Genomic DNA, 21,893 nt, shown 5'->3' on the forward strand with positions numbered 1-21,893 from the left:
ATTCCTCAGCCTGATGTCCACCAGCTGGTTCGGGGTTTACCACCATGACACGGTCCACAGCTCAGTGCAGCAGCCTCAGCAATGAAGGTCCTGAAGATGGTCCATTCAAACTCAGTTTCCCTCTGAATGCTGTCGAAGCTCTGCCAGAGGTGAGTGTTTAAGATCTCACGGACAGGGGCCGCTGCTAGGTGAATTACTGAATTCACTTACGAAAACATGTGAGTGAATTAGTGTCAACTAGTGGTAGGACTGAGCTAAAGTGCTATTGTATCTGCCTCTATCTGGTGGAAGGAGGCTGATACTGCAGGTCACCCCACAGCCCTGGTCGGAACAGATGGAACTTATATTAGAAGTAATAAATAAAAATAAAAATAAAAATTATACATTTATAAACAATTAAGAAATAAAAAAGGGATCAATTGATTCAAATAAACATCAGAGCAATGATAAAGAATAAACTAATATTCACGATTTTCAAAAAAGTAGACAAAGAATTGATAATACTAATAAAAACAAAAAAACTAACACTAAAATGAGAACAACCTAAAAGGAAATGCATAAACAAATTGTAAGTTAATTAAATTTAACATCCAGATAAAAGATATAGAAAAGGGGAAAACCCAAGGATTTGAACCAGAAGAGTGAGAGAGAGAAATTACAATGGCTACTAATATCCCTGCAACATTCAAAGAAGACAACCTAGCGCTGCCTAGCAATATGAGACAGCTCAAGTGTTAGGGCCAAGTGGCCTATGAGAAAGAGAGCGTGGATCCAAATGCAAGACACATTGCAGAGGCAAGAATTGCTTTTCACTACTTTGTTGTGTATTTACAATTATGGCTACGTGGTATCAGTCTAGGAGCTCTGGTTCTGCCGTGTGAGTGATAATGGATATCAGGGTAAAAGGCACTGCAACAGAGGAGAGAAAAGTTAATGATTGGAGGGAAAATCGGAGTGAGTGACCAGGAGAAAACAACTTCTAATCTGTTTTCCAGGAGTATTAGAAACTGGTGGGCAGGAGAAGAAGCAGATGAGATGGTGGAAATCCAGAGGAGCGTGATGCCAGACAGGTCAGTATTCCAGAGAGTGAGATCAGCAGCCAATGGAAGAGGTAAGTAACTCTAAGGTATTGAGGTAAGTGACATGGGCTTGTGGCGTGACCACTTGGAGAGAGAAGAGAGTCAAGTCAATTTCAATCATAACATAGAACAGAACTTTTACATGACCTGGTGACAACCAGAAGGTAGCTGACAGACTGGCTGAGAACTGGTGGAGACTAGTGATGGCCCGCTTGAAGCTGAAGCTCCGGTGCGTGTGTCAAAAAAATCAACACACTGCTTCAGAAGCACTGTGTCGAAGCTTGATTCGTTTGGCCAGAGTCACGTGATCGGTGACGTTCGAAGCTTCATTTAGAGCCTAACTGGTTCGGTATCTGATTCAATGGTTTATAAGGAAGCGAATCATTTGCGGAATTTGTGGAGTGTTTTGATGGTGACAGCGAACCACTGATCATTCCACTGAGAGATTTGGAGCCAGCGAGGAATAGCGGAGGTTCTGTTGTGTGGGAGAATTTTGAGTTGATTTTTGTCAATCGGGTGGGTTTTCCAGCTTTGTGTTCTGGCTGTTTGCTTTTGTTTTGTGCGTGTTTATTTTATCTGAAAATGAGGAAAAAGGTAAAATGTCAAAAATCTGCTTCCATAATATAAATATCATTAAATAACTTTAGAAAAACTTCCACTTGACTCTTTACATGTAATGTTGTAAAATTATATATTTTATTGTTTAATTACTCTGAAAATGTTAGTCTGCCAAATGTGCAGCAATTTAATTTGTTTATTCTCTTTAGCTGATAGTTTGTGGGACCCAGGTAGACTGTATAACTGCATCTCTATCAGTTTCCCTGCACTCCAGCCTCCTCTGTGCCATGTGAAGGGATTTTCCTTAAGGCAGGAGAAATTATCTCCACGAAAAGGAACAGATTCGACCATCGACACTAGAACAAATTCTCTTTTTAAATAAAAATGGAAAAGGGTTACCTTAAATGCATCATGTTTTTAATTTGCAAGTTCATAAGCATTTTTCCTTTTCCATTTCACAATCAATTCTACCCCCAGGTCAAAAATATGTCTGGGAAAATTTCCCTAATATAATATTATTTATAAATACACCCGTCTAGCGATTAATTGCATAAGTGCATGGAGGCAAGACCTCAGAGCAACTTTGGACAGTTTGGACCATCAAAGTGACTCACATATATATAAAATAATTACCAAGTGCATCTTCAAATCCAGTTTCAGTTTCTACCAACCAACATATCACAAACCATTCAAAATGGAACATTGTTAAAGGTACACATTAGTCCAAATTATCCAAAATCCAAAATATTATATCTCAAAACAACAGCTGGGTATCAACAGGTGCTCACATAAAAGCAGTACAAGTTATGATATAAACATAGAGAATAAACAACCTAAGTATGTGGGTCACAAACAATGAGTAACTGCTTAACATTGTCATTCCCGAAAATATTCCTTTTCTGTATACAAAGCACTTCCCAAATATGTCAAGCCAATGTAAAGAAAATGTAAAAAACAAACAAACAACAAAAACAACAACAGGACTTCTAGCAGTGTGCAAGTCAGCGAAAAGTGATTGCAACTGTTTGCTGCTTTAAACACCTTCAAACTGTGAACTTCAGATAAACAACTGGCTTTAATTAAGGCTACCTCATGAACACATGTATTTTATTTTGTACAGACAATTCCGATTGTGTTTTTGAGAAATAGTTCTTTTTACATCAAGACACCAAAAATAGTCGGAACCGGGAGTGGTTGGTTTGTCGTCTTCAGCACTGATAACTGGCTTCTGTCTTGTGTCAGTGACGTAAAAGACGGATTTAATGTGACATGACCATTCAAACAGCAGTCGCTTTCTAAAACATCAGATATGTATCGGATTCAGTACCACATATGAAAGTGACCCAGGTCGGATTTGAAAATATCTAATTTATGCTGTTCAAACTGTCATACCATGATGGGATATGGGGAGCATAGGGTCAAAAAGTCCGATTTGATGCGCTTTTGCCTGCAGGGTGCACATAGCCTTAGTCCATATCCATGTCGATTCCCTGCTCTGCTGATATTCTTGTATGCGATTGCTCCCTCTCTCCACCTCCCTGTCAGTGTCACAAAACAGCCGGAGGTCAGACTCTCTCTACTAAATATTGGACGTCAGATAGATGTGCAGATCATGTTTATATTGGGTCTGTCGGTCCATGACCAATTCTCTGGACATCTGTAGACATTTGAACTTGGTCCACAATTTTAACGTCCAACCATGACCCAACCTGGACGTCGATGTTCAAAATGTGAACGTGATTTGAACTGGATAATTTCTTTCGGATATCATGTGGATGTTTATGATAAATGCGTTTTATTTACATGATTAATAAATGTGACTTTTTTTTATTTATAAATATAAACATTGTTGTTATCAACATGATACATATGAATATAGGTTATTTGTAAATAAACAGGATTTATTATGTGTTAGCCTATTGATTTATTCAATAAATGTTTTTTGTTTTGTTGTTAGTTTACATTTTCCTGATTTTCTTTAATCGATTTAATAATAATTCTTTGTAACCAGGTTAAAAATGTGCTGATATAATAAAGCACTGAAAACCATGTTAAAATATAAAATAATAATGGTTCAAGTCTTTAGAAAAATTCTGATATTCCTTCTAAAAAGGAGTACAATGTGTTTTATATGTTTGAAAGAGCATTTGCATTATATATGGTCCTGTCCTGGTTCTGGGCCTTTTGATCCAGCATTTTAAGTTTTATGCCTTTTTGTATTATGTTCCCCAGGTTTCCTTACTTAGTTCTTATCTGTTTAGGTTCCTTCCATGTCTGTGCCTTCCCCACTATGGTGATTATAGTGTCGTGTCTTCAGTGTTCGAGTCTGTCATATCCCCTGTGTTTAAGTCTCCCTCATCCTTTATGTGTCTCAGTGATGGCTTTGTCTCTCTTACTCCGTTTGTGTTTTGTCTCCTCTTCTTGTTTACAGGTTACCCTTTGTGCGTCATTCCATCTGTCATGTGTGTTAATTTCGCCTTGCAATCATCTACATGCTCAGTCGTGTCTATGCCCATCTGAGCCAGCCGGCGAGCACTGTGATTGTGACTTTCTGATGACTCCTCAGTGGTTGGATGCGTCAGTGAGAGTGATGAGTACCAGGCTGTGGTTCATTCCTTTGTCACGTAGTGCAAACAGAATCATCTGCAGCTGAAAGTGACCTGACTTGATTGTGGACTTTTAAGGACTATGAAACCATGGACTTCAGAGAATGGTCTCAAGCTCTTGATTTAACCTATTGGTTTAACCGTTGGTCTAGGGCAGAATTTAAACTAACCTTGGTACCAAATGAGGTCCAGAAGGCCTTACAGGTCTGGGAAGGGAATTGTGGGCTGTGGTCGGAGACTATTTTATGTGGAATTCCATGGAGCATAAAAACATGATGGATGAAGTCAGCTGTTTCAGTGACAGTACAGACAATTTCTCCAAAGTAACGAAATGTACAGATTTTGAAAATCTGACTGTTTTTCCTGAGGTGGGTAACCCATGACAAAATCTACAGTGATGTGGGACCATGATCTGTGGAGGGTGGCTAGAGGCACGCTGGTGTTCAGGCAAGCACACTTCTGCAAGGGCAGAACTTCCCTCAGACACGGGCTGAGGAAAAGCCTTTTTCAGTTCACAAAAAAAAACAAAAAAAACAAAACAAATAGGCCGGTGGGTGAAAAGAAAAATACGCTTCAGCCTATGCTAATACCCTTCACCTCAGTTGCCCTACAAGATAGGATAATTTTTCTGTCTTATTGGGCAATGACTGTGGTGAGCAGCTGAAAATCAACAAGCATTACTTCAGGAATCCCCCGCAGCGAATCAACTCCCTGTAGAAGGGCTCAGGTGCTGAAGAAACTGTGTCACAGAATATTGGCTCAACGGTTGCAGCTGCAGACAGCTGCTGGACACTCTGTGGATAACTGAGCGGTTACAGGTGACTAAGCAGTGGAGGACCTGGAAAGTGAGGACGAGAATCAAGGGAGTCAGTATGATTAAGCCCCTTGAATGTGTTGAATCTTTCTGGCCAGTTGCGTCACTAAAAGGCAGATCACACAACAGCTCGTTTGAAAGTACTCTTCGTTTTTCAAAGAGCAGCAGGATTGTGGGGTCGCAAACTTTAAAGGCTGTGCAGAATTTCATTAGGGCGGAAAGATGTTGATTCAGGCTTTTGGAACACAATTTAAACCCAAACACAAAATATTCAGTAGATGAGTAAGGTTTGTTGCCGACAGTTATATTGAACATATGCAGGCCAAAAGCCAACAAAGATAAATAAAGACGAAGACTCCCGGGGCACTTCTGAAGAATCACCAGCTCCTCCTCCTTTATTATATAATTTTTCAAAGATTTATTTCCTTAATTATGTCCAAATCAAATTTTTCTTAAAAACTTTGCTTCCTCTATGATAATCAACACTTGTCTTGCATAACTTTCTGGGATTTCTTCCAATGACCTCTTCAGCCATTATCTTTATAGTTTATTTTGACAGATCTTGACTGAGGTGAGTTCATAGGGTCAGGAATAATGGCTGTTATGTCAGCTTTACAGTGAGAAGCAATTAATACTACTTCAGATTTTTATTCCTTTAAAACAATTTGCACTACCAAATGTAAGGTACAAGTTTTCGTAATTAGGCTATCCTCGGATACAGGAGAACAATGCGGTTTTCGTCCTGGTCGCGGAACACTGGACCAGCTCTCTATCCTCTCGAGGATACTTGAGGGTGCATGGGAGTTTGCCCAACCAGTCTACATGTGTTTTGTGGACTTGGAGAAGGCATTCGACCGTGTCCCTCGGGGTGTCCTGTGGGAGGTGTTGCGGGAGTATGGGGTGTCTGGCCCATTGCTATGGGCCATTCGATCCCTATACAACCGTTGCAAGAGCTTGGTTTGCATTGCCGGCAATAAGTCGGACTCGTTCCCAGTGGGTGATGGGCTCCACCAGGGCTGCCCTTTGTCTCCGGTTCTGTTCATAACTTTATGGACAGGATTTCTAGGCGCAGCCAAGTGGCGGAGGGCTTTCGCTTTGGTGGCCTCAGAATCTCATCTCTGATTTTTGCAGATGATGTGGTTCTGTTGGCTTCATCGGGTGAGGGCTTCCAGCTCGCACTGGAACGGTTCGCAGCAGAGTGTGAAGCAGCGGGAATGAGGATCAGCACCTCCAAATCTGAGGCCATGGTTCTCAGCCGGAAAAGGGTGGAGTGCCCACTCCGGGTCGGGGATGAGTTCCTGCCCCAAGTATCTCGGGGTCTTGTTCGCGAGTGATGGGAGAAGGGAGCCGGAGATCGACAGACGGATTGGGGCTGCAGCTGCAGTAATGCGGACGCTGCACCGGTCCGTCGTGGTGAAGAGGGAGCTGAGTGTAAAAGCGAAGCTCTCAATTTACCGGTCGATCTACGTCCCTACCCTCACCTATGGCCACGAGCTGTGGGTAGTGACCGAAAGAACGAGATCGCGGATACAAGCGGCAGAAATGAGCTTCCTCCGAAGGGTGGCTGGCCTCTCCCTTAGAGATAGGGTGAGAAGTTCGGCCATCCGGGAGGGGCTCAGAGTAGAGCAGCTGCTGCTCCACATCGAAAGGAGCCAGCTGAGGTGGTTCGGGCATCTGACAAGGATGCCCCCTGGGTGAGGTGTTCCAGGCATGTCCCACCGGGAGGAGGCCCAGGGGCAGACCCAGGACACGCTGGAGAGATTATATCTCTCAGCTGACCTGGGAACGCCTTGGTATTCCCCCGGATAAGCTGGAGGAGGTGGCTGGGGAGAGGGAGGTCTGGGCCTCTTTGCTTAGGCTGCTGCCCCCGCGACCCGGCCTCGAATAAAGCGGGTGAAGATGGATGGCTATTCTACAACTTTGGACAGCTTGGACCTTCCAAATGACTCATATAGATAAAAATAATTACTAGATGCATCTTTGTCTAGTTTCCACCAATCACATGTCACAAACCTGTCAAAATGGAAAACAGCACTGTCAAAGTTACACTTTTTTTTTTTTTAGATCCAAATTATTAAAGCTCAAAACAGCAGCTGGGTATCAACAGGTGTTCACATAAAAGTACGATATAAACATAGATACTAACTGACATAAATATATGGGTCACAAACAATTCGAGTAAATGGATCAATTGCTTAACAGTGTCATTCCCTGTAAATTCCCCTTCCCCTTCCTTTAATTACCGGATTCCACATCATTCCTATCACACCCACAGGCTTTGCCATGAGACTGGGCTGGGCTGGGCAATCTCCGAAATCATCGAAGAACTTCTGCAGGCTCTATCTTGACAAACCAGCCATATATCTGAAGATTAAACCACTACATTCTTGGCTAAAAAAATATATTGAAAGTGTATTTGGTGACACACAAACAGGGAATTTCAAAGTACAGTTCAGTTAGTTTCCACATGCCAGTTGTTGGTGTGGAGAAACGCCCAGAAAAAAAAGAATGGCAACCCGGCCAAAGCAATGGTTTTGACTCAAACAGCGTTTACCCCAAACCCCTATTTATTGACACATTGAATTGAATTATTTAATGGTGTATTTAATCAATTCATTTTTGTCACTTCTATCCCTCCATTCCTCGATATGTACACAGGCATTTTTTAAACAGATATTCTCTAGTGTATTTTTGAGAAATTATTTTTGCATCAAGACAAAAAGTATCTCAAGCACTGTTCAAAGAGAACCTTTAGCCAAGTCAAAGCCCACAAATAAAAAAAAAAAGGCAGAAAAAAGTTATTTAGTTTTTTTGTCCACAGGTAAACATAGAAATTGAGCTTCTGAAAACCTTTTGAAAATAAAGTTTTGTCAGACGCCGAGTTTCCAAACATCCAAACACTTTGTTTTACCATCAACATTTTCTAAAAATTAAACTTGGCACGCAGTATGGTTTCCTATATGCATTTTCAACTGTACTGAAGAACTAAATTTTTCCCCACAGGTGCTACAACAATGTGGTTTCTCACCTGTATGACATTCCATGTGCGTTTTCAAATGGTCCTTCCGATTAAATCTTTTCCCACAGGTGCTACACGAATGCGGCTTCTCACCTGTATGACATTCCATGTGCATTTTTAAATGTTCCTTCCGATTATATCTTTTCCCACAGGTGCTACAAGAATGCGGCTTCTCACCTGTATGAATTTGTATGTGTCTAGTCAGGTGTGACTTCCGTCTAAATCTTTTCCCACAGGTGCTACAAGAATGTGGCTTCTCACTTGTGTGAATTTTCATGTGTATTTTCAGATTTGTTACTACATTAAATCTTTCCCCACATATGCTACAAAAATATGGCTTCTCACTTGTGTGAATTCGCATGTGACTATTCAACTGCCCCTTCTGACTAAAGCTTTTCCCACAAGTGGTACAACAATGCGGCTTCTCACCTGTGTGAATTTTCATGTGTTCAGATAAATATGCTTTTAGAGTAAATCTTTTCCCACAGGTGCTACAACAATGTGGCTTCTCACCTGTGTGAATTTTCATATGTCGATTCAAGTTTTCCATCCTTTTAAATTTTTTCCCACAGGTGCCACATAAATATACTGTCTTGGAATTTTGAACTGGCAGCTCTGATACGATTTCCTCCAACTTATTTCTGTGTAAGCTATCATCCTTGCTTTCATCCTGATCTGTGTCAGGAGAGTTGTGAGAAAGGAGCTGGTCACTACTTAGGTCTGGTTCACCCTGGTCACTTTCTTTACGAGCAGGAAAAGTTTGAGTCTCTTGGTTTCGTACAAACGGTTTTCCCTCTTCAGTGGTACTGAGTTCCTCCTGTTCCCCTTTAATCTGCAAAAGATCCTCCTGTTCTTTACAGTCATGTTGTGGAAAATCTGAAGGGACAAAAAAACAAAACATATATTTTAGAAATTACAAGGTAACCTTAGCCATTAGCAGGTCTCCACATGGTAAACATGTCGCTCAGATAAGCCAATAAAAGGCATGTTGGGGGAGAAGCTGTTTTGCTGACTCAGTGAGACCATTTTGGCTGCTCATATACAAACTCTATGAAAAACAATCTTCTTCTGTGATCGATTTAAGTTTGGAATCGTACATTTCAGAAAAAAAGAACATAAATATTTAACAATATTTATCCCAAACCGTAATGTTGTGAAGTATTTTGTTTTTCCATTCCATGCTGCAAGGGAAACCTGGAATTCTTTAAACTGACTGAAAAAAATAAAATGAAAATCAATGAGGTGGAAACTTTAAACTCAAACACTTCACTTCTGGCTTTCTGCTCAGTTTTTGTATCATTTAATGGAGGAAATCTAATTTATGTAAATAAAAAGATAATCAAACATTAGGGGCAGTTTCAAAACAACACAAAAATTCAGCTATAACAAAAACTGTGAGATTCTCATAAATATTACTCTGACTAATAATTCCAGGGTTTTGTTGTCTTCTAAATGCGATAGTGGCTTTTCCAGCTCTTTTAGTTTAATTATTAGGGGCGATCGTGGCTCAAGAGCTGGGAGTTTGCCTTGCAATCGGAAGGTTGCCGGCTCGAGCCCTGGCTTGGACAGTCTCGGTCGTTGTGTCCTTGGGCAAGACACTTCACCCGTTGCCTACTGGTGGTGGTCAGAGGGCCCGGTGGCACCAGTGTCCGGCAGCCTCGCCTCTGTCAGTGCGCCCCAGGGTGGCTGTGGCTACAATGTAGCTTGCCATCACCAGTGTGTGTGAATGGGTGGATGACTGGATATGTAAAGCGCTTTGGGGTCCTTAGGGACTAGTAAAGCGCTATATAAATGCAGGCAATTTACCATTTATTAAGAGAAACATTAATAAAACTCTTCAATTTAACCAGTTTGCCTCCCCACCTCCTTTTTTCAACCCGGACACTTTTTGTTACTTTCCCTCATCCCCTTTTAGGGAAACGTAACACAGGGTGTTGTGCGATTGTTGTGGTTTCTTTCTAATATTGTAGAGTCTTTACCTTACAGTATAAAGCCCCTTCAGGACACCGTTGTTGGGATTATTTCCCTATATGAATAAAACATATTGGGAATGAGTGAAAAAGGTCGTGTTACACAAGCTAAAGAATTATTTATCCACAAATCATAGTGGGAGTTGATTAAAAAGGATATGGGACACTTTTCTGTAATAATGCCATATGACTGCACACAAGCAAATGCAGAACTTACCGCCACATAAAATCCTTCCTAACTATTAGGGTTGTGTGACTGAACGCATATATAGACTATCGACGATAGGCTGAGCCCATAGGAGATTGTTTTTACACGGGCAATTTATTTATTTATTTGCCCATGAGTACGTTTGCTATTAATGATGGAGCTAATAGAAGGAGTCAAAAAATAATAAATAAATAAATAAATAAATAAATAGTGCTGTTTTAACAGCACCCCCTTTCATCTTCAAATAAATGCACCCTCCTCAGAGTGCGCCCAAGTGCTTGTTGATAGAGCTGTAGAAGCTGGTGATAGCCGAGCATACTGAGCAGGATGGTGGACACGTACGTTCTCATGCAAGTTAGTCGTGTTTAAGCACTTTGCTCGCACGACACGTCTCCACAAGCGGCACACGGCTTTGGTTACATCCTTAGTTTTACCTCTCATCTTGTTTAAAGCCTTTATATTTTTCTAGTTCTGTCAAAATCCCTGAAATGTCTCTGTCAACGCATTTCGGGCAGTTTGTCCAAACTTTGTTCATTTTGTACTCCAGATGGGTTTGAGCGAGTTAAAAGTTTTAATTGGTGGCACACCAAAAACTAGAGATGGCACGATACCACTTTTTTATGTCCGATACCGATATCATAAATTTGGATATCTGCCGATACCGATATGAATCCGATATAGTGTGTTTTAATCAACAAAACTGTTTTTTTTAAATATCTTGCTGCATTTTGTATAAGTTCATACTCAAGTTTAAAACAACAACTACACTAAAGCTATTCTGTTATACCTGTATGCAAAAAAAAAAAATTTTCATAGTTCAGCAATACTGATCAATCTAATAAACTCAAACCTACACCATCCTCCCTATTCTGGTATTTTAAAGAGTACTTAGCGTAAATGTTAAGCAACCTAACTAATAGGGTTCCAACTAGGGCTGCCACAAATGATTATTTTGATAGTCGACTAGTCACCGATTATTTTTGCGATTAGTCGACTAATCAGATCATGCATCCATTGGACGTAAAACCTACAGCTTATTGCACCAGCATCCAGCTGCTCTTATATAACTATCATTAGTTTACAGCTTGAAGTGTTTAAGGTATGTGCTAACTAAAAATAAAGACAAGATGATAGTTTATTAAATTTTAATGACATCTGCAGATTGTTTCGGTGAAGTTTAATAAACTCAGCCGTCTGCTCCTTGCCATCTAAAATATAACGGGACACCGGAGTATATTCTGGAGCATCTCACACTTCTGATAATCAGCTGTCTGCTTGACGTTTATTCAGCTGCGTAAGAACTATAACTTTAATCTCAGCCAAACCGATTTACTCAGGAACAAATAAAATACAAAAAAAAAAAAAAGCTAAACAATAACATTTTTAAGTTATCTAAGTGACTTATATATATATTTAACCTGAGTAGCCAAAGACGACGGACGGGTTTGAAAACGATTTGCCGGGAGTCCGGTGTTCTCACGGCTCTAGTGAGCCTTGCTCCCGGCTAACTATCGAGCTAATGGGTAACAAACGTCTCCGAAAACGTCGGAGCGCTTTTGAAAATATGTGGTGTCTTGATAAACTGAGCAGATATTTGAGGTTTACACAGCTACATTCTCGCCTGAAAATATGTTAAACGTTTATTTTGTGACCCAGAAAGAATAATAAGAGTAACATTAAAACTAACTAGCTGCCGCCATTGTTGACAACTGCGCTGGGCTGCGCTATGAATTATGGGACACAGCTTCTTCTTCGGGGTTTAACGGCAGCTGGCATCCTTGTCCATGCAGTGCTGCCATCTTCAGTTTCAGTCTGTTATGACACTCTTAAATCCTACTACTCATTCCTGCGTCTTTTGTGATCTTACAAAGCTTCAAACGACGCGTCGACTAATAAATCAGTCGTCGACGATTTTAATAGTCGACGTAATTGTGACTAGTCGACTAATCATGGCAGCCCTAGTTCCAACTCCCAGCAACAACAAAAATAAATGAATAAAAAAATAGGGAACCACCCCTCACGCTCCACCTCATGATGCTTAATCGACGTAATCAACCTTAATTTGATGCAGTGTGAAAAAAAAAAATGCACAGAAATCAATTATTTTTCAATATATTAAAATACTAAATAGATTCAACATCTTTCTTCAACAAAATTGCAGACTGCAGAGATGGTACCTTCCCAAAGGAAAAAGTACTATAGCTTACATATTTGTACTATAGCTTATATATTAGTTAGGTATATATATATTAGAGATGGCACGATACCACTTTTTTATGTCCGATACCGATACCGATATCATGAATTTGGATATCTGCCGATACCGATATGAATCCGATATAGTGTGTTCTTTAATCAATAAAACTGTTTTTTAATATCTTGCTGCATTTTGTATAAGTTCATACTCAAGTTTAAATAAACAACAGCACTAAAGCTATTCTGTTATACCTGTGTGTAAAAAGTACACTGCGCCCAAAATATTTCATAGTTCAGCAACACTGATCAATCTAATAAACTTAAACCTGCTCCATCCTTCCTATTCTGGTATTTTAAAGAGTACTTAGCAGAAATATTAAGCAACCTAACTAATAGGGTTGCAAACTACCAGCAAAAAAAATTTAAAAAATAGAGAACCACCCTCCACTTCGTGATGCTTAATCGATGTAATCAACTTTAATTTGATGCAGTGTGAAAAAAAAAATGCACAGAAATAAATGATTTTTTCAAGAATAATTAAATAGATTCAACATCTTTCTTCAACAGAATTGCAGAATTCACAGATGGTACTTTCCCAAAGGAAAAAGTACTATAGCTTACTAGGGTATATTACACTTAACAGTTACTATATACAGTAATGGACTTCTATACATTTTACATCAGATTAAAACTTTGGGTGTAAGATTCAGATAATTATTTATTAAAAGCTAGACATTTTAAATGAGAATAAGAAAGAAAAGTATGTCTTTGTGCCCCCTTTTCCCTGTTAATGCCCTATCGGCCCCCCTGGCTAAACTTTGCTAGATCCGCCCCTGCACAGTTACCAGCCGTCAGCTACGTAGAAAAAGATCCTCGAGTAGAAAGTAATATTAAATAAATTCTAACAACAGCTTATCAAGCTTAAACGTGCTGCTGTTGTTCAGCCGCTGGTTTCCTCTTTTCTGGTGCAAAGTGGGCCAAAGCAAACTAGAGACACGGACTCGAGACAGAAAAGCCGATCAGCTGATCATTAAGCAGTTTCATGAAGTAGCGGCAGGAGGAGAGAGAGAGAGAGCGAGAGAGAGAGACGAGAGAGAGGAGAGAGAGAGAGAGAGAGAGAGAGAGAGAGAGAGAGGCACTTGCTCCATATATCGGTTGTTAAGCTTAAGGCGGGAATGCTTTACAAACATTCAGAGAGGAACTTACACACTTGCTTTACTTCTCTCTGGATCACTTCCTTGGAGATGAAATGCTGGTTTGGTAGCGAGACTACAAATACACACAGCCGCTGTATCACGTGGACCACACTGCTCCGACGTGCTACGGTTATGAGACGAGTTACGCCATGTCGCAAGTTTTGTGAGGTGCTTTTTTGATATTTAATGGATCGGATTACATTTTTTTATTTCTCGCCGATATCCGATCCAGTAATTTAGGTCAGTATCGGACCGATACCGATACGTAATATCGGATCGGTCCCATCTCTAATATATATTAGACTTATAGTTACTATATACAGTAATGGACTTCTATTCATTTTACATCAAATTAAAACTTTGGGTGTCAGATAATTATTTATTAAAAGCTAGACATTTTAAATGAGAATAAGAAAGAAAAGTATGTCTTTGTGCCCCCTTTTCCCTGTTAATGCCCTATCGGCCCCCCTGGCTAAACTTTGCTAGATCCGCCCCTGCACAGTTACCAGCGTCAGCTACGTAGAAAAAGATCCTGGTGTAGAAATTAATATTAAATAAATTCTAACAACAGCTTATCAAGCTTAAATGTGCTGCTGTTGTTTATCCACTGGTTTCCTCTTTCTGGTGCAAAGTGGGCCAAAAACAAACAAGAGAGACGGACTCGCGACAGAAAAGACTCGTGACAATATGAATGGCAAAAATGTATATGCAGGAATAATTAAAAAGTTGATGTGTCAACTCATTGTAGGGTGCCTTCCTCTCTCTTGTACTCAACTTAATCATTTCCAACATAGGACAGTCCTGACAAGGGCGACACTGTGAGGGCTAGACATTTTGGCTCTTAGAATATTACATCATGTTTCCTTATTGCAGTTGGACCTTAGATTCTCCATGTGTCTCTATAACATACCTCTGAGGTCTGATAAGGATCCAACAGGAGGTTAGATTTCTTAACACAAACTGAGTCTGTCTAAAGTTTTGCATACCTATTCTTTCCAACTTTACTTCAGGGTTCCACATGATGTCCAGCTCCTGCCCAGTCCAGACGATGACATCTTTGGTCTTTGGCTTCAGTGAAAGCTGCTCTTCTTCCTGATTGAGGGAGATTTCCTCCTGTTCCTCTTTAGTTTCTGGAAGATCTGGGTCCTCCTGGTTGAGACTGGAGTTCCTCTCCTGGCTACAGTTTTCCTTACAATCATGTTGCTGTGGGAGGTCTTGACGGACACAACACACAAGAAAAAATTAACACTGTGAGCAGGTCTCTCAGATATGTGAGCGATATTTAAATATTCTCTCTCATGCAGTGAACAGCAAAGAATTCTGTTTACATACAGAAAGTCATAATTTATGAGGCGTACAGCTCGCTACTCCAACTTGGTCTTTGTGGGTATTTTTCTACATTCTGCATACAGTTCTGGGTCAACTTGACTTAAATCTATATGGAGGAAATTTTTGGTTTTTATTAAACAACAGAAAATTTTAAACCCAGTTTTTATTTTACTGTGCTAACAGAAAACACGTCTTAGGTGAGGGTAGTATGCCAGGTGGTAATGCATGTGTCATTGTGAGCTCTCTTCCTGAGGAGTCAACTCTGATATCATCGCCTGATGTTTTAATATTATTCATTTCAGTATTATGAAATCTGTATATTACAGTTTTACATACCTGTTGTGGTCAGCTCTACTCCAGGTTTACACAACAAATCCAGCTGTTCTCCGGTCCACACATCAATTTCTTCAGCCTCCTGCTTCAGTTCAAGCGGCTCTCCTTCCTCACTGCCTGCACATTTCCTCCTGTACCTCTTTAGTCTGTGGAGGCTCTGGGTCCTGCTGGTGGAGACTGGAGCTCCTCTCCTGGTCAAAGACCTGCTGATCACCTTCGTGTTCAGCAAAGGGACAGAAGAAATCAGTAACTAATGTGATCACAAGAAAGATCAAGAACAATTAAAAGGGAGTTGAGAACTAAGATTATGGTTTCACGGCCTCTTGCGTTCTTGCAGATGTTGCCACAGAAACATTCACTCCTGGCCATTTTTTCACTGGGCGACACTGATAACCTTAAAGCCGTCTGGGGTCTAATTTTTAAAAGTGACCGCCAGTGATCGTCACAAAATGTGCAAACAAACAAAATAAACAAATGAACAGCAGCATGATCTGAATATGATCATGAAAGCTATTGACCAAGCATCATTTAGGCCACCTGGTAATTTTTGGTCATTTTGGCTGTAAACAGGCCAGAAATCAAACTAAAAGTGAATACTTTTGCCCCCTGGCACTCATTTTACATTATTGTATTGTTATGGCAATGAAACAGTTTAAAGTAAAAAAAAAAAACGGACTGTTTTTTTCAGATTTATAGTTAAGTGGAAACTGATATTGTCAGGTTTTGTATTGTTGATTGTCATTTATGCTTAGAAATATCTACTTATATATGCTTAGAGTTTTATAATTAGTTTTAGATTGGTAGAGGTTTGATCCTTAATAGTCTGCATTCCAGAGCACTCTGGGAGCATGGGAGAGGTCGTACCTTCTCTTATTGTTTTATGGTAGGATAAACGTGGCTGTTTTAGGCTAAGTGCCTTTTGTTTAGATGAACTGCTGGACTTCCAGACCAGCAGGTTTAGGGAAGTCATTTATGGGGTCACACACACACACGGTACTCTTTGTTTGTATGTAGACGTCATATGTTAATGAACCTATGTATATTCACGTAACCTCAATAAAAGAGCAGTGTTACGGGGGAGCGGACGAGAGCAACTGGGGTCAAGCGAAGGAACGGCGTTTGTCCGGTTCTCTCCCGTGCACGAGAAACATGAAGAACTTTGGCTACTTCGTGTCTTGCTTGCTGTGTAATTATATTGTCTTAAACGTTCCAGCGAATAGGTTCAAGCTACAAACCTATCATTAATTCAACAGGAGCAAACGTAACACAACATCAACTATACTAAATATGTACAATAAAGTTTTTGAGCAATGGCCACTCAGTTTTTTAAATTTCGAGGCCTTTTTGGAGCGTTGCCACTTTTCCATACATGTGATTGGACCGTCACTGCTCGTGTTTTCTAATGATGCACCGTAAAGTTTCGTAAAGCTCTTCTTCGTGTCTTTCAGTAACCGTTTGAAATGTCTCTCTTGCCCAAATGGTCGAGGGATTACGTTAGTGAATCTTGGTTCTTCAGACAGCAGTAGCTTGCCAACGGTTTATGCTACCGTAATACACCAAATATCCCCGTAAAACTCAGCCTCTCTTCTTTCAGTAACCCTGTAATTTCTTTTTCTAGCTTAAATAGTCGATAAGTTACGGTAGTGTGAAGCGCACATGGTAAAATCTAAGCAGAGTTGAGTTCCCGCGAGGATCCCGCAACCCCCATTCCTCCACAAATTTACACACCTGTATTGTGCGACTTTATCCCGGGTCTGATATCCAGCGGTCTTAGCTGACGGATCTCCTCCTCATACCGGACGATCGTTTTTTTCAAACTCTGAGAAGATTTGTTCTGCGGCAGCAGTTAATCTCTCCTTGATAACCTCTCTCAGATACTGGACTGAAGACATTATTGCGACAACAACTGATACATTCAAATCAAAGTCTCGCGATGCAAGCGCTCAGTGACGTCATTTCCGCTATTCTTCTTCGATCTTAAGCTGGAAGTATCAAAGGCGTAATACTGCCCTCATCAGGTCAGTCTAACAAAAATCAAGTCCTGACATAAAGTCTGGTACTTTGGAGAAACCTGGATAAAGAATTTATCATTTAACATTAAAATATAGATCAAAGCTCAAAACATTATGAAAGCTTCATGAATTAGTGTTTTCTGTTTCTTTGAAACACAGACAATAGTACATTTAATAAACAGAAAAGGGTCGATTTCATTTTAATGAACTCAGCAATGTCTCCAGCGTTGTAACGAGAAAGTCCAGCATAAAGCAGCTGAGTGAATGTGGTCTGGACTCTGTGGAGGAGAGTCATGGTTTCAGAGACGCTGTAGAAGGACAAAATACCTGCTCTGTGATCCAGGTACACTCCTACTCTGGAGGAACGAGGACCTGAGACAGATAATATTCTTGTATGTGATTGCTACACATACTCCCCCACTCCACCTCAGTGCAAACCGAAGGTGAGCAGTAAAAATGTGATGTTTTGAGATTTACCCAGGTCTTAAAAATGAAAGATACCCACGTTTAACAATGTCTAAAATTTTTAGTCATATTTGCTCAATTCAGCATACAATCTGAAAGAAACTAGCCTTTTCTTCATTTTTCTTACGAAGACACTTCATGTTAAAAAGTTTGGTACACATGTTATTTTCACAAGTTGTCTTATGCAGTACCATATAGTCAGGCCAGATCTGGATCTCCTTCAGTTTAACTACCAGTCCCACCTCAGACCTGAGGACACCATCATCTACCTACTCAGTTGTGTCTACACCCATATGGGCCAGCTGGCAAGCAGTGTGAGGGTCATTTTTATCTTTTCCAGTGCATTTATTACCATCAAATTCAAATTTCATTTGTCACGTACACAGTCATACACAGTACGATATGCAGTGAAATGCTTAGACAACTGCTCGTAACCTAAAATAAAAGACTATGAATAGGATAGGAAATAAATATAAAAATTAAAATGAAGGGTAAATTTAACTAGGAAAGAATAAAATATAAAAATTAAAGTTACAAATAAAATAACTGTACAACAAATACAAGTACAAATACACAATACATAAAATACACAATATAGAAAATATATAAGAATATATGAAGAAATATGGAACAATAAGAGCAGCTGTACGAGTAATAAATGGTAATGAAAGAAATGTAATGTCCAGGGTTGTGCAATCCACATATTTAAGTGTCTGTAGTGTCTGTAGTGTAGTGCAGTCTGTAGTGCAAATATGCTTAAAAGTGATTTATTTAAGCGACTTGTGATAGAGTGATTTGATTAATCAGTAACAAGATGGCAAATGTAAACAAATGTAAACAAATGTCCAGAATGTCCAGTGTGTGTAAAAACCATATGTGTGGGTCAGTACTATGTGGTGGTGTGATTGAGAGACCATATCGCCTGCGGAAAGAAGCTTCTCCGGCTTCTCAGGCCAATCGTCCTGGGAGATAAGCTGACTGAGATGCAAGTGGATGCCTCTCCTGTGTCCTGGATTTTTGAGTATCTAACACAAAATGTGCTTCTTCAACATTATGTGTCTCACAAGGTGATCAGCAATACAGGGGCACCACAAGGAACTGCCCTCTCCCCATCACAGACGTCAGCCACTGCACAGACCTGCCATGTTCAGATGTTTTCTGATGACTCTGCGGTGGTTGGATGCTTCAGTGAGGGTGATGTGACGGTGTACCGGGCTGTAGTTGACTCCTTTATCAAGTGGTGCAAGCAGAATCATCTGCAGCTCAAAGTGACTGAAGACCAAAAATTGATTGTGGACTTTAGGAGGACCAGGAAACCTGTGACCCCTGTTTCAATCCAGGGTATCAATGTGGACGTTATAGAGCAGCGGTCCCCAACCCCCGGGCCTCGGACCGGTACCGGGCCGCGAGAGTTGAGGCTCAGGTGTGAAATGTATAGTTTTCAGGGTTTTTATCGGTTTTCAGCGTTATTTTGTTATTGTTTTTATCGTTAACTCGGTATTCCTGGGTCTTTTCACGTGTGTTATGAATAAATCTTTTTTTCAGTACCGGTACTAGTTTTATTTTGTTGTATTTATCCGCGACACCTTAAAGGCCGGTCCGTGAAAATATTGTGGGGCATAAACCGGTCCCTGGCGCAAAAAAGGTTGGAGAGGACTAAAAATACCTTGAAGTATACATGGATAATAAACTGGACTTGATTAAAAACACCACTACACTCTACAGCAGGGGTCAGCAACCTGTAATACCCAAAGAGCCATTTGGACCTGGTTTCCATGGAAAAGAAAACACTGGGAGCCGCAAATACTTTTTGACATTTAAAATGAAGATAACACTGTGTGTGTGTGTATATATATATATATATATATATATATATATATATATATATATATATATATATTTTACTTTTATGCTTTGTATAAACAACTACAGTGTGTTGCTTATGAAATCCATGAAGTGCTAAAGAGAAAATTACATTTTATTTATGTAATGAACACACACATTTTGAACTCTTAAAAAAAATAACAAAAAAGAAAGACACCCAGTTGAAAGTCTCTTTTAAACAAATTAAAATATCTGCATAAATGTTTATTTTATATGGTTAATGTGTGTGACAGGGCGTGGTCTGCAATGCTCTGCAGGGGATGCGAACGTGCCTGAGCAGCATCCACAATCACTCCTCGCTGGCTTAAAGTCTGTGCTCTCTCTGCTGTTGAGTTGGTATGTGTCGGGCTGTGAGCTGGAAAGCTACAGCTGGCTGTGTGTGTGCAGCAGACGTGTGGGAAAAGTGGTCAATAAAGAGATGCAGAAAAGCATGTTCATGTGAACATTTTTCTTTTCTTACATTTTTCTCTTTACTAGCCCTAACTGGGGTTCAAAGTCTTAATAAATGCACAGCGTTTTGGGAGGTATACCGGCTTCTGCCAGTGTGACACATATTTTGAGCAACGAAAATAATAAAACATAATTTTACTTTTGAATTTCAAGATCACAATAATCTTCCAATTTAGGACCACAAGTTAAAAAAAGAACTAACACAAATAAAATGCACTTCAGTTAAATACTTAGAATTTATTTTCCCAAGCCACGTGGAGCCGCAGTATAAGGATGAAAGAGCTGTATGCAGATCCGGAGCCGCAGATTACCGACCCCTGTTCTAGAAGAACACATGGATTGGTCAACATTCAGTTCTTTTAGTTTCCTATATTTTTTCTGCATTTTTGAGTCCTCAGAGCTTCAGAAGTAATCTACTGGAAATTCAGACAAGCGTGATGCCAGACAGGTGAGTATTCCACAGAGTGAGCTCAGCAGCAAGTGGAAGAGGTGAGTAACTTAGTGTGACATGGGCTCCTGTCATGACTGCTTGGAGGGAGAAGAGATCAAAGTTAGTCTCAATCAAAACATACAACAGAGACTTCATGGCCTGGTGACAACCATAGGATAGCTGACAGACTGGCAGAACTGGAGGAGACGCTGATGTTAAATACACCTGATGATTGCCGGCAATGATGAACAGATGAACGAGGCAGGTGTGGACTCCGGGCTCCACCTGAACAGACCAGGCCGGAGCGGAAAAACACTGAACACTCACAGGGACCTGGGGTGACCCCCCGTCTGGAGCTCTTCTCAGCTCTTTCCGGAAGGGTGGCATGGTTGCCCCTCTGTTGGTCTTCCGTGAACTCTTGCGCACTGGGGGTCTCTGCATGTCTGGAGCCTGGTTCTCCTCCATAGCTGCTTCATGGGGAACGGGACTATGGCTCCGCACACCCTCTAGCAGATCGTTACATGAAGGAACCTTTTAAATACAAGTGCAGTCATGCTCACAGGTATACACACGGGTGCAAAAATCACAGGAGATGAGTGAAGTTTGGTGCCAACAGTTTTATTGAACAGACGAGATAAACAAAAATTTAGAAAAAACCCCACAAAGCCCTCTACAGTGTTTTCCGTAAGCACATGCAGGCCAAAAGCCAACAACGATAAAAATGAAGACTCCCAGTGCACTTCTAAACCCCTTTATGGGAGAGGAGTCACCAGCTGCTCATCCTTTATTATATAATTATCCATATTTTTTCTTTAAACTTATTTAATTCCAATTTTAAACTAGATTTATTTCTTTAATTGTGTACAAATTGTTTTCTTAAAAACAATTATTATAGAATGTTTTTATTAATGTCTCACTTTGACCAGTGTATCCAATTTACACAACTTTGCTTCCTCTATAATATTCAACATTTGTCTTGCATAACTTTCTGGGCTTTCTTCCATCTTTAGCCATCATTTTTATAGCTTTTTTTGACAGGTTTATGCCCGAGGTCAGCTCACAGGGTCAGGAATAATGACTGTTATGCCAGCCTCACAGTAGGAAGGAATTAATACTTAGGGGTGGGTTTTGATTATCGATTTATTGATTAAAATCGATTCTAGTTTGGATAACATGATATCGATTCATTAAAATCCTGAATCGATTTTTTAATATAAATTTATTTTGCCCAAAAGACCAGAATCTCAGGTTAAACCTCACAAAACCTATTACTGGCTGAGGTTTTAGTAGAGTTGTGGCTGAACCACATAAAAATATATAATATATATATATAATATATAATTA

At 40.1% G+C, this 21,893-nt stretch overlaps 2 protein-coding genes across 4 annotated transcripts in view; both read right to left on the minus strand.

Annotated features, from left to right (window-relative positions):
• The window catches only part of LOC120715341 (zinc finger protein 665-like), a 144,275-nt gene that overhangs the window by 41,784 nt on the left and 80,598 nt on the right, over positions 1 to 21,893 (minus strand). The gene's annotated exons all lie outside the window — the stretch shown is intronic.
• On the minus strand, positions 7,984 to 15,419 carry LOC120715349 (gastrula zinc finger protein XlCGF8.2DB-like). The gene is made up of 3 exons (XM_040002289.1): positions 15,312 to 15,419; positions 14,633 to 14,860; positions 7,984 to 8,952 (listed from the first exon to the last, which is right to left on the minus strand). Exons 2-3 carry the CDS (start codon positions 14,664 to 14,666, stop codon positions 7,988 to 7,990), a joined length of 999 nt encoding a protein of 332 aa, XP_039858223.1. The 5' UTR covers positions 14,667 to 14,860; positions 15,312 to 15,419; the 3' UTR covers positions 7,984 to 7,987.

Source organism: Simochromis diagramma, unplaced genomic scaffold (genome assembly GCF_900408965.1).
Source record: "Simochromis diagramma unplaced genomic scaffold, fSimDia1.1 OVJJ01000688.1, whole genome shotgun sequence".
In the NCBI taxonomy this organism is placed as follows: Eukaryota; Metazoa; Chordata; class Actinopteri; order Cichliformes; family Cichlidae; genus Simochromis; species Simochromis diagramma.